Source organism: Peromyscus leucopus, chromosome 6, assembly GCF_004664715.2.
Source record: "Peromyscus leucopus breed LL Stock chromosome 6, UCI_PerLeu_2.1, whole genome shotgun sequence".
Taxonomy (NCBI): Eukaryota; Metazoa; Chordata; class Mammalia; order Rodentia; family Cricetidae; genus Peromyscus; species Peromyscus leucopus.
The window spans coordinates 60,815,642-60,831,261 of record NC_051068.1 but is presented as its reverse complement, the minus strand read 5'-3'; the positions used below and the strand labels follow the sequence as shown (position 1 = coordinate 60,831,261).

Sequence of the window (15,620 nt, the reverse complement as noted above, 5' to 3'; positions counted from 1 at the left end):
CATGGCGTCAGATGTAAACCAGGAGCTCAATGCACTGTCTTCTTGGTCTGCTTTAATCTTCCTGGGCCTGGCCAGGAAATCGTTCCCGGTATTACCCACCCTGACACTTAGTGCTAGGGATTTAACCCATGTTAAGCATGTGGTGTACTCCATGAGGGTTTGTGTGGAAATCTTCAGGCTGTTTACTTTCTAAGCTGTGTGATTCAGGCTCTCCTGGTGAGATTCGGGCCTTGCTCTTTGGGCAGGGGTACCTTGGGAGGATGCCATGTTCTTTGCTGTGTTGACCCTGCTCTCCTCACATCCAGGTGAAGTACTTTGTGGTGAGGAACCCGTCCCCTTGGCCAGTCTCCCTGCAGCTCCTGCCTCTCTCCCTGTACCCAAAACCTGAAGCCGCAGTGCGTCTGCTGCACAAATGGTAGGAAGATCTCTGGGCAGACTTTCGGGAGCTCCTGTACCTCTTTCTCCCAGGCTTTGTGTGCTGGCACACCGTGGGAGCCCATCAGCCTGTCTCTGGGAGCCTGGTCCCTGGATGCATGTGGCTTGATGGAAATCTTGGCATTGTTTTGTGTGGCACCTTCATTATCACTGTGCCTGGTCTATCGTCCATTGGATAGTTAAACTATCATAATTTTTCATAGAAACTTCTAAAGTTGAGAATCTTTTAAATTGTGATGATCTTGACTGGCATGGGAAGTGTGTCTAAAGACAGGTACGGTAGTGTCTACCTGTAATCCTACCACTTGGAAGGCTGAGACGGGAAGATCATGAGTTTGAGACTAGCCTGGGCAACGTAGTGGTTCACCTGTCTCAAGAAATGAGTTGAGTACAATGTGAAACAGGATGCCTCCAGGTGCCTACAGCACCTCACTGTCATGAAGTTGTAGATTCACTTAGACTGTTCCTCTTGAGTAGGAAGCTGGATAGCAGACTTGGTCTCAGATTTCTCAGCTTTTGCACTGTAGCGTGTCAGAACAGACACTGACTTTTAGAGGAAGGAAGGTCCAGGACTAGAGGCCGCTCAGCTCTCTTGCCGTTTTCTGCTCCCTTGAGGCCAGCAAGACTTCCCTAGCCATGTCAATCAGTGTCTCTAGACACTGCCAGTTCCCATGGGCATAAAGCTGCTGTTGGTTGAGAACAACTTACTCTCAAGTTCCATAGTAAGCCACCTGGAGGACTCAGTATTGCTTCCTATGTAGATCTCTGTTGCTGCGTTTCTTTGTTTCATTGAGTAATACTTCCCTAGAACTTACAGTTACAGATGTGGTAGGTGGGTGTGGGCTGAAGTAGAATGGCCGTTGATGAGATGAAGTATGGTAGTGGGTGTGTGAGCACATAGGTATTATTAATTCTTTATTGGCTGATCCCGATGCTATTTTGAACATTGGAGTTTTTTGTTTTGTTTTTAGGTTTGGCACAGATATGCAGATGATTAATTTCACAACTGGTGAATTCCAGCTCACCAAAGCATGCCCTTACCAGGTAGGTCATCTTGAGACATTGAAACTACTGACTTGCTAGCTGTGTTAACAGTGGGCCTTACCACTTCATGTTCTGGGGTTTGTATGTCCTGTGTTGGCTCTTGTTTTCTCTCTCTGGCCATGAAGCATACATAGCAGTGCTTGCTTGTTTGTTTCTTTTTCAAGTACATAGTGCTGCAGGATTAGTTTAGGCTGTGCATCATTTTAATGTGATGGATTAGGTTCATGCAAGAGAAGAAACAGCAACTGAATCAGAGCTGTGTAAAAAACAGTGTAGCTAGAGATCTAAGAATGAATTGATGATTCTCTTAGGATCCCTTGGTCCCTTCAGATTCCTTTTTAGTGTGTTATAAGGGAAAAGCAGATACATTTTTAAAATGTTCTATGTACCAGGCATGGTGGTGCAAGCCTTTAATCCCATCATTTGGGAGGCCTAGCAGGCAGATCTCTGTGAGTTTGAGACCAGCCTGGTCTACAGATTGAGTTCCAGGACAGCCAGGACTCTATGGAGAGGTCCTATCTGAAAAAAGCAAACAAATAAAAAGTTCTCACATGTCTTAGTGTTTTGAATAGTCACTATATTCCTATGATACTATCAATCATCTATTTAAAAGGTTTCTTTAGGATTCTTAGACCTCTGAGCAGCCGTGATGCCTTATCTAAACACTTAGGAGCAAGAATTAAAATATCATATGATGAAGTTGTTGTTTGCCAGTGACCTTAGCCCCCTCATTTCTTAGTCTCCATTCAGTAGTAGAGGATTTGTCTTGTGTGTCCAGAATCAAAGTTAAAACAAGTATAAAAAGAATGTACACAGACATATACAGTGGTCTCCGCCATGTAAAACTGTACTCAGTACAGTCTACATGGAAGAGCAGAGGAGACCACAGAGAGCCTCAGTCTATGTGGAAGAGCAGGAGGAGACCACAGAGAACCTCAGTCTATGTGGAACAGCAGGAGGGAGACCACAGAGAACCTCAGTCTACGTGGAAGAGCAGGAGGAGATCACAGAGAGCCTCAGTCTATGTGGAAGAGCAGGAGGAGACCACAGAGAACCTCAGTCTATGTGGAAGAGCAGGAGGAGACCACAGAGAGCCTCAGTCTATGTGGAAGAGAAGAGCAGGAGGAGACCACAGAGAGCCTCAGTCTATGTGGAAGAGAAGAGCAGGAGGAGACCACAGAGAGCCTCAGTCTATGTGGAAGAGAAGAGCAGGAGGAGACCACAGATAGCCTCAGTCTGCATGGAACAGCAGGAGGAGACCACAGAGAGCCTCAGTCTTCGTGGAAGAGAAGAGCAGGAGGAGACCACAGAGAACCTCAGTCTTCGTGGAAGAGAAGAGCAAGAGGAGACCACAGATAGCCTCAGTCTGCATGGAACAGCAGGAGGAGACCACAGAGAGCCTGGGACAGGAGGAGTCAGAGCAGGTTCTTAAGTGCACTTGTAATAGAGACTTGTTTGCAATAATGAACAAATCGTTCCTTCTCTGAGATCATTTGGGCAGCACTGGAGGGGTAGAGCCGTGTGCCTTGGGGTCACTCATTCTCCATGGTGACCCTGCCCCTTTCTGCTCCTCTTTCCTAACTAGCATCCAGGGTGATGGAGATGATTAGTTCAAAACACTGAGAAATTCTTTGCCTTTTTAGTAAGTCATTTATAATTTGAAATCAGAAAAAAAGCCAATTTATTTTATGTGTAACTATTTTATCCAGATTTGAACAAATTGGGTAACTCATTAGATGATGTTTATATAGGCATCTAGAGATATTTCCTTCTAAGAAATAACACCTTTGTGATGGGGAAATCTTTGCTAATTTACTAGATTGACGAGAGAGAGAGAGAGAGAGAGAGATATGCTCAAAGCACTTGTCCCCTCTTGAGGAGAACCCAGGCGTGGTTCCTAGTGACTAAATGATGGCTCACAGTTACCTATAACCACAGTCCAAGGTGTTCTGCACACAAATGCTCTTTGTACAGGCAGGATGGCAAATATACGTGCACATAAATAAAAAATAATATTTAAAAAAGCTTAAAACTTATTTTTCATATAAAAAAGACTTGAACATTGTAATTTTGTTGACTTGCTTGTATTAGTGTAGTTTTTTTCGGTGGGTTAAGAATGTATGGAACTGGGTGGTGTGGGTTTGACTCCATCTACCTATATGATTTTGGGCAGTTGTTTCAGCTCACCTCTGACCTTCATAACAACATTTGAAGATTCAATAAGGTTTATAAAATAGACTGCTTAATGTTTTATGTGGGCTAAATAATCTAGTGCCTGGTATATAAAAAAACATTTAATAGACTGCTGCTATTTGATATTATTATAGCTTTAATACTAAAGATTGGCATCATTTTGGTTTGGTGTTTATATTTTATTTATAATGCAAAATTTTGTCTTGTAGAGTTTATAATTTTAATGGAAATGAACCTGGTTTTATCGCCAGTTGTTTTTCTAGTTAGCACAGAAAATAACAGCAAGGCTTGAAGGATAAAACTGAAAAGAGAAATATTACTGTGCAGGTTATATGTCATGCCTGTCAAAAAACAATCACTTTTTATGAGCTAGACAAGCAACAGAAATATTTTCATAAAAAATCTGGCCTATCAGTGTTAAAATAACAACATTTATTCAGAGGAATACTGGAGGGAATAAAGGCAAATGTAAATAAATAGCAGTCTCTCTCCTAAAAGAGAGAAACTTGTTAAAAAAAAAAAAGATGATCTTTATAAAACCTAAATTCACTATTAAAGACAATCTATGCTTATCTGATGTGGGTGGATGATCTTGATCAGTTTCTATAGAATCAAGCAGAAAAAGTCTGTTTTCTGATTACTGTTTCATAGTCAAAGTGTTTGACTTTGGCTTCTAACTCCCAAGTCCCACCCAAGTCAGGGGGCAAATCCATTTTGCAGGATCCTGCTAGATTGTCCTGCAGTTACCATTGAAGTTTCTCAAATAAAGCATAGGAAATATTGAACACTTGAATGTTCCGGACAAACAAGTTCAGATACATTGACAAGACAAGGGGTGACACTCAGTGGTATAGCACTTGCCTAGCATGTATAAGGCAATGAATTCTGTTCCCAGCACCACAGATACAAGGAGAGAAAGGAAAATAGATTGGCAAGGATGCATAGGGTCAAGCTTCTAACTGGGTGTGCTCAGTGACTATGGAAGCCCACTCTGCTGGTTTGAAGTGGTTAATGATGTCCTCTGTGACTTGCAGGGTGAACCTTCAGAGGAGTCCAGTTTTGATGCTCTCCATCTGCACTTGCAGCCTCTGGAAATGAGAAGGGTTGGTGTTGTGTTCACACCAGTGGACTATGGAAAAGTCACCTCTCTCATACTAATCCGGTAGGTGTGTCCCTGTCACAGGGTCAGTGCAGGCAGTTTTTTGTTGGGGCTGAGATACGCTCTATTCCACCAGTTGCTTCCCAAATAACCACTCAGAGACTTATTGTTAATTATAAATGTTTGGTTGATAGCTCAGGCTTATTACTAACTAGCTCTTACAACTTAAATTAACCCATTTCTGTTCATCTATGTGCTGCCCCAAGGCTCGTGGCTTTTACCTCTCCTGTATGTCCTGCTTCCTTTCCATCCGGCTGGCTACTCCTCTGACTCTACCCTTCTTCCCAGCATTCTCTCTGCTCCTAAAATTCCACCTAACTGTTGGCCAATCAGCTTTTTATTAACAATGAGAGCAACACATTTTTACAATGTACAGAAGGATTGTTCCACAGCAAGTCAGTCTCTTTCTCACTGACTCATCTATTTCACTGAGAGTTGACACTTCTCAGAGTATAGTGGTGGGTCTCTGTTGTGGGATAGGAAGAGGTAGGGGCTGAAGAGAGGGGTCCTCACTCAATCCCTATGCTTCAGTCACATCACTTCCCTAGTAAGCTGGTGTCTCCAGGAGGGGAGCATATTTCACTCAGCCTCTAGTTGGATATGGTCCTGAAAGGCAGAACATACCACCCACAGGTGCACACACATTTACTTCTTTGTCCTTACAATAAAGATATTGCAGCATTGCTGTAGCCATTCCCATGAGTAGATTTTGACCTCCAACCTCTCGTGCTCTGTAGCCCCAGGGAAAATGGGAAAAGTGCCTTACTGGGCAGGCCCATTGGCTCATTTTGCTTTCTTGAGTGATAATTACTGCTTGTTGATTTAAGCAGGAAAAATGCATTTTATTCTTCACTTTATGTGGGTAGTCTTTATGAGAATCTTTCTGCAAAAGTTACAATACAGACATGAATCGAAGCTATTTGCATTAGTGAGCCTAACCCAAATGCAACTTTGAATACATAATACTTTAGTTACTTTTCAAAAGCTTTTCTATTATCAGATCAATTGCACAAAGTTTATTGGAAGCTTCCTTAATATGCCAGCATTAGTTCTTCTGCAGCTGAGTGGGACTAAAAAAAATGTGCTAAAAAAAAATCCAGAGCATTTGTCCTCATAGGCCTTGACCCAAGACTCCCCAACTTTCTGTTGAGTTGTGTGCTTCATTTAAAACCTATTCTTCTTGAAGAAAGGTTTTGGAAAGTATATAGATAAACTTTGCTTCCCTAGACTTAAAAATAAAGTTTTTAATAATGGTTCATCTACTTTTGATGGTTTCTTTATTGATTGACACAGTGTTTTCTACAAATCCCTCATTTATCATTTACAGACTTTTACATAGCTAACTAAACTTCAGAGATATAAGCATATTTCAGTGCATTTAACATAATTAGAAATATAGATAAATCCCTTCTGCACTTCTGTGGCATTGTTATCATGGTGCTGGGAATTCAGTCTTGTGTGCATCCTTTCAACTTTGCACATAAATCTTTATCTTAGGAAGCATGATGTCAGTTAATAAAAGGATGAATACTGGCCTGCACCACTGCATTAGTAAGAATCTGACTAGTTACATGTAATTTGTGGAATGATATTTTGAGTGTTTGATTAAAAAGAAACATAGTTCTCATTCTAGGGTCATCCCATCCATAAGGCAGTATTTCTTCTCATTGTAATCACTATGAAAACCTCTTAATTCACTTGACAAATAAGTTTTGTTGTTTTGTCGAGTTTTGTTAGCATCTGTGTCTGCTACTTTATCTGATGTCTTGGGGTGTGGCCACCACCCATGCCTGGTTGTTAGAAAGCTTCCATTTGTGACAGGGTGGTTGGAGAATGATGATCCCTCCCTCTACTGCCAGGTAGCTTGAGCACTCTGGACTGGTATTCACTTCCTGGAGACCCCTTAGTCTATAAGATGCATGAGATGCCATACTTTTAAGAGATTGCTGTATTTTTAACTCACAGTATTCTTGCTGTCTAGGAACAGTGCCGGGCAAGCTTTGCAGCATGTAACATTTAAGCTGAGCTTTCCACTGTGTCTCAGGATTATGTGTGTGTTAGGGCTGTGTTGACTTAGGCCTTGGGTGATGCTGCTATGCTTTCCTTCATTGTAGGAATAACTTGACTGTCATCGACGCGGTCGTTGTGGAAGGATTTGGAGCACAAGAGCTCTTGAAAGTGGGTGGAAGACTTCCTGGTGCAGGAGGCTCACTCCGGTTTAAGGTGCCTGAGTCCACTCTGATGGACTGTCGTCGACGTGAGTTCACAGGCTTGACCCCTGCAACATCTTTTTCTTTCATTCTATAACTTAGAGCTATTAAATTAAGGATTGATATAGAAAGAATACAACTGGTTAAATATTACTCCTTATATAGATTAGACTAAATTAATAACTTTATAATTACATTTTAAGTTATTGACTCTTTCCAAAAACTCGAAATGTAAAATATGCTTTCATTTATGTCCAAAGGTTTGATATCGTATCTGAACTGTTTCTAGTAACTGTGACGATGTTAAAACAAAAATGTAAATAAAACCTAGGATGGTGGCACACACCCCTAATCCCAGGACTTGGGAGGTAGAGGCAAGAGGACCAGGATTTAGTTTAAAGCCATCTCTGGCTACTACATAGCAAGTTTGAGGCCAGCCTGGGATATATGAGATTCTGTCTCTTACCTTATCCCTGGTTCAGTGTAAATGAAAATTCCAGGGATATGGGGTACATGATATCTGTAGTAAATCCAAACTATTTGGCTGCAGGAAGAATAAAACATTGAAGTTTCGCCTCTAGTGAGTAAGGCAGAATGTGGACTTGAGTATTTTTATTGTTTCCTTATTATATAACAACATCTAAAGATGCTAGAATAAGAAACTGTTCTACAAACAAGGTAGAAATCAGACTTTGAGCTATGTTCAACTTCTTCACATTTTAATAATGCTTTGATTCAGTCAAATATTAAAGTTAGTTTTGAAGTTTATGTATACTAAATAAAACAACTTGTTCCTTTCTAGAAATGAAAGACAGCAAGCAGATTTTATCTATAACAAAGAACTTCAAAGTTGAGAATATCGGCCCTCTTCCTGTAACTGTGACATCCCTGAAAATCAATGGGTATAACTGCCAGGGTTATGGATTCCAAGTGTTGGATTGCCATCCGTTTTCACTGAACCCAAACACATCTCGGGACATCAGTATCGTGTAAGTGCTGGGGTTTAAGTTCATTTCTGTTCGTGGTGTAGTGTTGCGGGAGGTGCCCAGCCCATTGGTAACTGATAACTTATGCTGCTTTTATATAAATATTTGTGTTTTAATTTAAAAATTTATAAGGGTATTTTGGCTGCATGTATGTGATGCACCATGTGAATGTTTGGTACCCAAGGAGGCTAGAAGAAGTATCTGGTCCCCTGGAACTAGAGTTAGAGACATTTGTAAGCTGCCATGTGGATACTGGGAATTGAACTCAGGTCCTCTGGAAGAGTAGCCAGTACTCTTAACCACTGAGCCATCTCTCCAGTCCTGAGTATTGTTTTGTAGGCCTAAGTTTTACTTCTATTGTTATTTTTGCTTTGTGGTGAGAATTAAAACCAGCAAACGATCATACTGAGGATCCCCTTACCCTAGGTTTACCCCGGACTTTACCTCTTCCTGGGTCATCCGCGAACTGATGCTGGTAACTGCAGCAGACCTGGAATTCCATTTCACACTCAATGTGACTCTCCCTCATCACATGCTGCCCTTGTGTGCAGAAGTGGTTCCGGGTCCCAGCTGGGAGGAGTCTTTTTGGAAGCTCACTGTCTTCTTTGTCAGGTAAACTACCCCCTTCCCCACGCATCTCAGGCAGAGGAGTAGGTCATGTTGCAGAATCTACATGGAAATGCAGATTGCCCAAGTGAGTCTGCTGGCATGTGATCAGGGGACAAGGCGGTAATGGGAACTGCAGGAAGATTTGAGGAAACTGCCTGAGAGGGCTGGGGGGCCAGAGGTGTAACTCACAGCTCTGCTCCACGGTCATTCATTGCCAGTCACAGTAGCAGATCTGAGGACTGGTATTAGCTCAGTGCAGTGACTGTTTGGTATAAGACCACAGTGATCCTTTGTTTGTTTATTGGTTTTGTTTGTTTGTTTGGTTTTATTTGTTTGTTTTTTGAGACAGGGTTTTGGGGTTTTGTTTTGGCCCTGACTGTCTTGGCACTCATTCTGTAGACCAGGCTGGCCTTGAACTGGGAGATGTGCCTGTCTGCCTCCCTAGTGCTGGGGTTACAGGGGTGGGACACCGCCACTCAGCAAGACCACAGTGATCCTTTAACAGTAACTTCATTTAGAACATACGTTTACAAATTGAATTGTCATGTCAACCTTATGAATATGCATATTTTTTAAAAATGGAGTGTTTTTAGCCTTTAAGAAACATCAGACATTATCTCATATGTTCACTGAAATGTAATACAATTTCTGTAGCAGTTTTCTGTTGTTCATTCACCACTCTACTGTAATAGGGGAGAAATTTTTTTTTTTTTTTTTTTTTTTTTTTTGAGGTAGTCTTCGTTGCGTTTCCCATAGTGGACTCAAGCCGCCCCCCTGCCTCAGCTTCTGAGTAGCTGGAGCTGCAGCTCTTGTGCCTGGCTCATAGTGGGTCTTCTTAATGCTGTTCAGAGCCGTACAGTAACGGATGGCCCTGTTTCCTCCCCAGTCTGTCCCTGTTGGGTGTGATTTTAATAGCCTTCCAGCAAGCACAGTACATTTTGATGGAATTCATGAAAACGAGACAGAGGCAGAACGGCAGCTCGTCTTCACAGCCGAACGGTGGTCCAGTGGACGTGGTCAGCTCCCACTCTCACAAGTAAGATGTCTCCCTCCCGGGGCGGGGTTGGGGGGAGGTTCATACTGCTCATTTCTGATTTTCTTTCAAGGTAAGAGAAATTTAATTTTTGTCAAATTCTTGGTAGCTTGTGTGAACATCTGCACTATTTTCTTAGAAGCTCTGTGTGAGGGCTTGTCTCATTGATGGCCTCCCGGTAGAAAACTCATGGGTGTTGTGGGGTTTTGGTCTTTTTTGGGGGGCCCGCCATCCAGCTCCCAAATAAATCACATACAGAGGCTTATTCTTACTTGTAAATGCCCGGCCTTAGCCTGGCTTAGTTTCTAGCCAGCTTTTCTTAACTTATCCCATCTACCTTTTGCCTCTGGGCTTTTTCTGTTCTCTTACTTCTGTAAATCTTACTTTTACTCTAGGGCTTGCTGGTTGTGTAGCTGGGTGGCTGGGCCCGATGCCCTCCTCCTTCTCTGGCTCCTTCTTTTCAATTCTCTCTTGGTGTCATGAACAGGAACTGTATCCAACCTTCCTAGAGCTCTGGAATGCTGATGCGTGCACTGTGGCAGGCATTTTTACTTAGTTTTTTGTTCCAACTTAACGTACTAGCTGTCCAGGGGTTCAGTGACCAGCAGAAACTGTCTGGCTGAAACTCTTAAAGGAGCCATATGTATATATTTTTTAACTCAGCTTTCTTAAGCCCTGTGTGGACTTAAGGGCCCACATTGGAATGCCAAATTGTTTTTAGTGGTTTTTACTATTTTTGGGGGGCCTGCCATCCAGCTCCCAAGTAAATTTACACATGGAGGCTTATTTTTACTTATGAATGCTTGACCTTAGCTTGGCTTGTTTCTTGCCAGCTTTTCTTAACTTAAATTATTCCATCTATCTTTTGCCTCTGGGCTTTTCCCGTTCTCTTACTTCTGTAAATCTTACTCTTGCTCTGTGGCTTGCTGTGTACCTGGGTGGCTGGCCCCTGGAGGTGTCCTCCTTCTCTGGCTGCTAGGTCCTTTTTCACTCCCCAGATGTCTCCCTCTATATGTTCTCTCTGCCTGTCAGCCCCTCCTATCCTTTCTCCTGCCTCTCTATTGGCCATTCAGATTTTTACTAGACCATCAGGTGTTTTACACAGGCACAGTAACACAGCTTCACAGAGTTAAATAAATGCAACATAAACAAAAGTAACACCTTAAAATAATATTCTACTACATATGGGGCTTGGAAAGAAGGGGGAGTCTGCAACTCCTCAGTGCACTGTGCCAATTGATCCCATACTTGTGGGGAAGTGAAGTTTGGTTTGCTTTGCATTCATACTAAATGCGTTTCTTCTTCTATTCAGAAGCAATTGCAAAAACTTTCTTGACACATACAGCCCATCTGATAAAGGCAGAGGAAAGAGCTGCCTTCCAGTGGGCCCACCCCTGAGCAGGATCCAGAATGCTGCCAAGAGAAGTCCAGCCACCTATGGTCATTCTCAGAAGAAGCATAAGTGCTCCTTCTACTACAGCAAACAGAAACCAAGTACATCCGTGGCCAGCAGTGCCAACATTACCACCGAAGAGAAGCAGACTTTGACCCTGGCAAGCTCCCTGTCTGCTGCCAAGGAAGATGCCTGCGCTGATATCATTAGTGAGAACTGGGTCAGCCTCAAGTATGCCAGTGGTGTGAATGTCAACCTGCAGAAGAATTTAACCCTACCCAAAAATGTATTGAACAAAGAGGAAAACTCACTGAAAAACACAGTTGTCAATAATACTTCTTCAGAATGTAGTATGAAGGAGGGAATACAGACATGTATGTTTCCTAAGGAAACTGACATTAAAACTTCAGAAAATATGGCTGAGCTCAAGGAACAAGAGCCCTGCCTACAGAAGACTTCTAAGAAGCCACCTGAAAGTCCTTTGCCCAAAAGCCCGCCTCAGTCCCAGCAGGCAGACCTGCCAGAAGTTTCCAGGAAACATGGTAACCTTGGCCGCCTCTTTGTTGTCCTTTGGTGTCTTGTCTGTTCCCAGTGAGATTTGGTCTTGCCTGTAGCCTTCAGAGAGGCACTGTGCTTCCCCCAGCCCCTCTCCTTTGGATTCTTACACTGGAGTACAGTCCAGTCTCATCTGACTCTTCCCTCAGCCTCCCAAGTCAGGGAATTACAGGGGAAAGCTACTATGCCCGGCTGTGATCTTTGGTTTTGATTGTGGGAGCTGAGTGCTTTTATGTACCCAGTTTTAGCAAAGGCATAAATGTTGATATTCAAAACAACAAGGACCCTGTTTTAGAATGCTATGACTAAGAATTTCAAGTTTTAGAACAAGGTGGGAGTATTAATGTTGTATGTCATTGATAGAAAGATATTGATGCATTGCTAATTATTTATTCTCAGCTTCAGGCTTTTTGTAAAAAAGTAGTCACCCCTTGCAGGGTTTCTGACTAAACAGATCTGTACCAACTTTTCTTTTTCGTTTTTTTTAAGACAGTTTCTCTGTGTAGCTCTGGCTGTCCTGGAACTCACTCTATAGATCAGGCTGGCCTTGAACTCAGAGATCTACCTGCCTCTGCCTCCCAAGTGCTGGGATCAAAGGCATGTGCCATCACACCTGGCTACACCAACTTTTCTAATAGCTGCAGCACCTCCTGTTTCCTGGCCTTGCTTTTTTAATAGCATCTCTTGGTTAAAGAAAGACAACTGTTCTCGTGACAGATGCTATTGACAGAAGAAGGGTAGCGTGTGGTAGCTGAAGCCTGTAGCCTCCACAGAAGGGCCTGCACCACCTCCTCCCTTCCCTGCTCCTCTTTCTCTCTTGACCAATATGTTAACACACTCCTGTACTGTTGGAAAAACTCAGCAGTATGTATGTGTATATTTATTTAAAAGAGGATCTCACGAAGGAGCACTGGCTGGCCTGGATCTTGCTCTGTAGACCAGGCTGGCCACAAACTCACAGAGGTCCACCTGGCTCAGCCTCTTAGTGCTGGGATTAAAGGTGTGCCACCATACCAGTCAAGCTTTGGTCTTAACATTCAGCTGCTAACACTTGTTGGCCAGCTTCATATTACTGCAACAAAGTGCCTCCTAAACAGTGCTGTGGGGAAGGTTCGGGGGTTCTAGTCCAACGCCAGGAGGCCTCTTGTCTTAAACTTCACATTGGAGTTAGGCTGGCAAGGTCAAAAGCCTGCATCAGAAGAACACACCCATATCATGAGCTAGGAAACAAGGGGGCAAGTGAAGGGGAAGAGACCAAGATCTCACAACTCACTTTGAGGGCACATTCCCAGTAACCTGAGAAGCTCCCAGAGGCCTGCCTCCTAAAAGGTCCACTGCACCTCCTGATAGCTCCATCTTGGGAACCAAGGCCCATATTCAAACCATGGAAATCTCATTACTGATCACTTGTTGATACTGAAGTGAAGGTGTGGAAAGCTCTGAATTAATTCTAAAGAGGCTTTATGCATTTGGCACAATCCTCAAATGGAAATTTGACTGTTCCCTAAAGAATATTATGATGTCGAAGATAGCTGGGTTCTCTGAGAGGAACGTTTATTATAATTTGAGTTGTTGGGCTAGCATCACCTCAGTCTATGGTCAGGACTTTGTCATCAACCCAAACAGTGTCTGCTAAGTAGTAAACTAGACACTACCACTCCTTTCCCCAGAGCTCAGGAAACATCCTCTTGTCTGTTTGAATGTGACTACATTAGGTCTCCTTCCAACTGAAATCAGAAATCATAAAACATTTGTCCCTTTCTGTCTGGCTCATTTCATTTAGTATGCCCTCTTTAAGGTTCCTCAGGCTCTGTCTTTCACCCAGGATTTTAATTCCACTGAAAAAACTCTTAACTAGTGTAGGACGTGTTGGTTCTGGCAGTGTTAAATGTAGCCCCTTATACGGTTGTCCACTCATCCACTGGTGGACAGCAGGTGGTTTCCACCCTGGGCCTCTGGGAATTACGACAACACAGTGATGCTAGTGTCCTGCTCTTACTTGGACTTCTTTAAAGACTGTAGACTTTTATATTCCCACTTGTAAACAAAGTGAACAAAGTATAAAAAAAAAAAGTGTCTAAATCTCATTACATGAAATTGACAAAGGAAAACGTTTAATTAAGAGGAATATGAATGGAAAAATTCTGGAATTTGAATTTTTTTTCCTTATCAAGGAAATAACCAGCAAGTGCCTATCAAGAATGAAGTGGACGTCTGTGAGACTGTGAAAGGGTCTGACACAAAGCCGTCTTCAATAAAGAAGAATCAGAGAGCATCTCCAGAGGCTGCGTGTTCTGAGAAGCAGGACATACTTTCAGCAGAGGTTTGCATTCCTTTCTCTTTCCTATTGAAAAGAGTGGCGAAGAGTACAGGTATCTCCCATAGGTATATTTCTTCCTCTTTGGATGGTGGTAAAACATCAGTATGTTTGTTCAGAAGGTTTTATCTTCTGATTATATAGGTGATAGTAAAATGGCTTTTAGTGAACCCAGGGAGCTTTTGTTCTCTGGAGACCCTAATCTTCAGCCGTGGCTTAATTCGTAGCGGCAGCAGTGGAGTAGAACCAGACCAGACCTGTTCCATCTAGTTAGTACTGACATCTCCTTTTCAAAGCAGGCTTGATGAATTGCTTGTCTTTCCCTGTCCTGCATCTATTACCATCTTTTCTCTAGAAGATGAGAAAAGTATTAATGTACTAGAAGACAATTGTCTGCAGTGAGAGAAGAGTTCATTTTGTAGATGGAATTGGTCACTATGTAGGTCTGGAAAAGGTGGTGCCTAATAACAGACATAGGCACATTCTTCCTAATTCATGAAACCTGAGGCATAAAGAATTGGCCAGAGCAAGGAAAACGAGAAACACAAACTAAAGCTTGCTTCGGACTTGTTAGTGGGACATGTAATGTCAGAAAATGACTGGTGTAGTGTCATTGAGAGAATGAAAATACGAACAAAGAATATTTTATCCAGTCAAGTTGAGCTGCAAATACAGAAGTAACAGCAGAAATTTTTAAATGAAAATCAAGGTAACAAAAACCCACCAAGCTAAAAGTAAAAATAAAGACTCAGTGTTGCAGAAGCTACATAAAAATTAGGTCTGTTAGTGACATCAGCTTATATTATATCTAGAATTGAGACTAAATAATCATCAACAATAAACCAAAGCCAGATTGCAAATACTAAAAACTTAACAACCTAAAAATACACTAATATAGAAAAATATATAGAAGGTGGAGTTGATGAGAGGCAGGGAAATACATTTTAGCAGTGATCATTTCTGGTAGAGGGCAATCTTGTGTGTGGTGTCTGCTTGTCTGACTGTCCTTGTGGTACCAGGGATCAAACCCAGAACCTATGGATGATAAGTACCACTGGCCACATTCCCACCCCCACAATCTTCTTTTCCTGGCTTTTTTTTGAGACAAGGTTTCTCTATATAGCAGCCTTGGCTGTCCAACTCTCTTGGTAGACTAGGCTGGCCTCAAAACTCTCAGAGATCCGCCTATGGCATGTGCCACCACTGGCCGGCTCATAGTCTTTTTTGTTTGTTTGTTTGTTTTGTTTTGTTTTGTTTTTTCGAGACAGGGTTTCTCTGTGTAGTTTTGGTGCCTATCCTAGATCTTGTTCTTCAGACCAGGCAGGCCTCTAACTCACAGAGATCTGCCTGCCTCTGCCTCCCGAGTGCTGGGATTAAAGGTGTGCACCACTGCCACCTGGCATCTTATTCTTAACTTTAAAGAGATCTTTGTTGTTTGTTTGTTGCTTTTGTTTTGTTTAGTTCTTGGAGACAGGGTCTTCCTGCATATCTCTAACTGTCCTGAAACTCACCATGTAGACCAGACTGGCCTGGAACTCAAAAGGGATCCTCCTCCTGCCTCTGTGTCTCAAGTGCTGGGATTAAAGGCATGTACCATGACATCTGTCCTTTAAAGAGATCTTTAATGAATTAATATATATATAATTAATAATAATTTAATGAATAAATATATATATATTATACAGA

At 42.3% G+C, this 15,620-nt stretch overlaps 1 protein-coding gene across 4 annotated transcripts in view; it reads left to right on the top strand.

Moving 5' to 3' along the window:
* Tmem131l (transmembrane 131 like) overlaps positions 1-15,620 on the top strand; it is a 145,183-nt gene that overhangs the window by 109,322 nt on the left and 20,241 nt on the right. For all 4 annotated transcript variants that reach the window (XM_037206687.1, XM_028894287.2, XM_028894288.2 and 1 more), the window contains 9 exons: positions 306-415; positions 1,407-1,479; positions 4,707-4,834; positions 6,946-7,088; positions 7,844-8,030; positions 8,454-8,639; positions 9,523-9,672; positions 10,982-11,604; positions 13,792-13,940. In XM_037206687.1, coding sequence (XP_037062582.1) covers positions 306-415; positions 1,407-1,479; positions 4,707-4,834; positions 6,946-7,088; positions 7,844-8,030; positions 8,454-8,639; positions 9,523-9,672; positions 10,982-11,604; positions 13,792-13,940 — 1,749 coding nt within the window. The remainder of the gene's footprint in view (positions 1-305; positions 416-1,406; positions 1,480-4,706; positions 4,835-6,945; positions 7,089-7,843; positions 8,031-8,453; positions 8,640-9,522; positions 9,673-10,981; positions 11,605-13,791; positions 13,941-15,620) is intronic.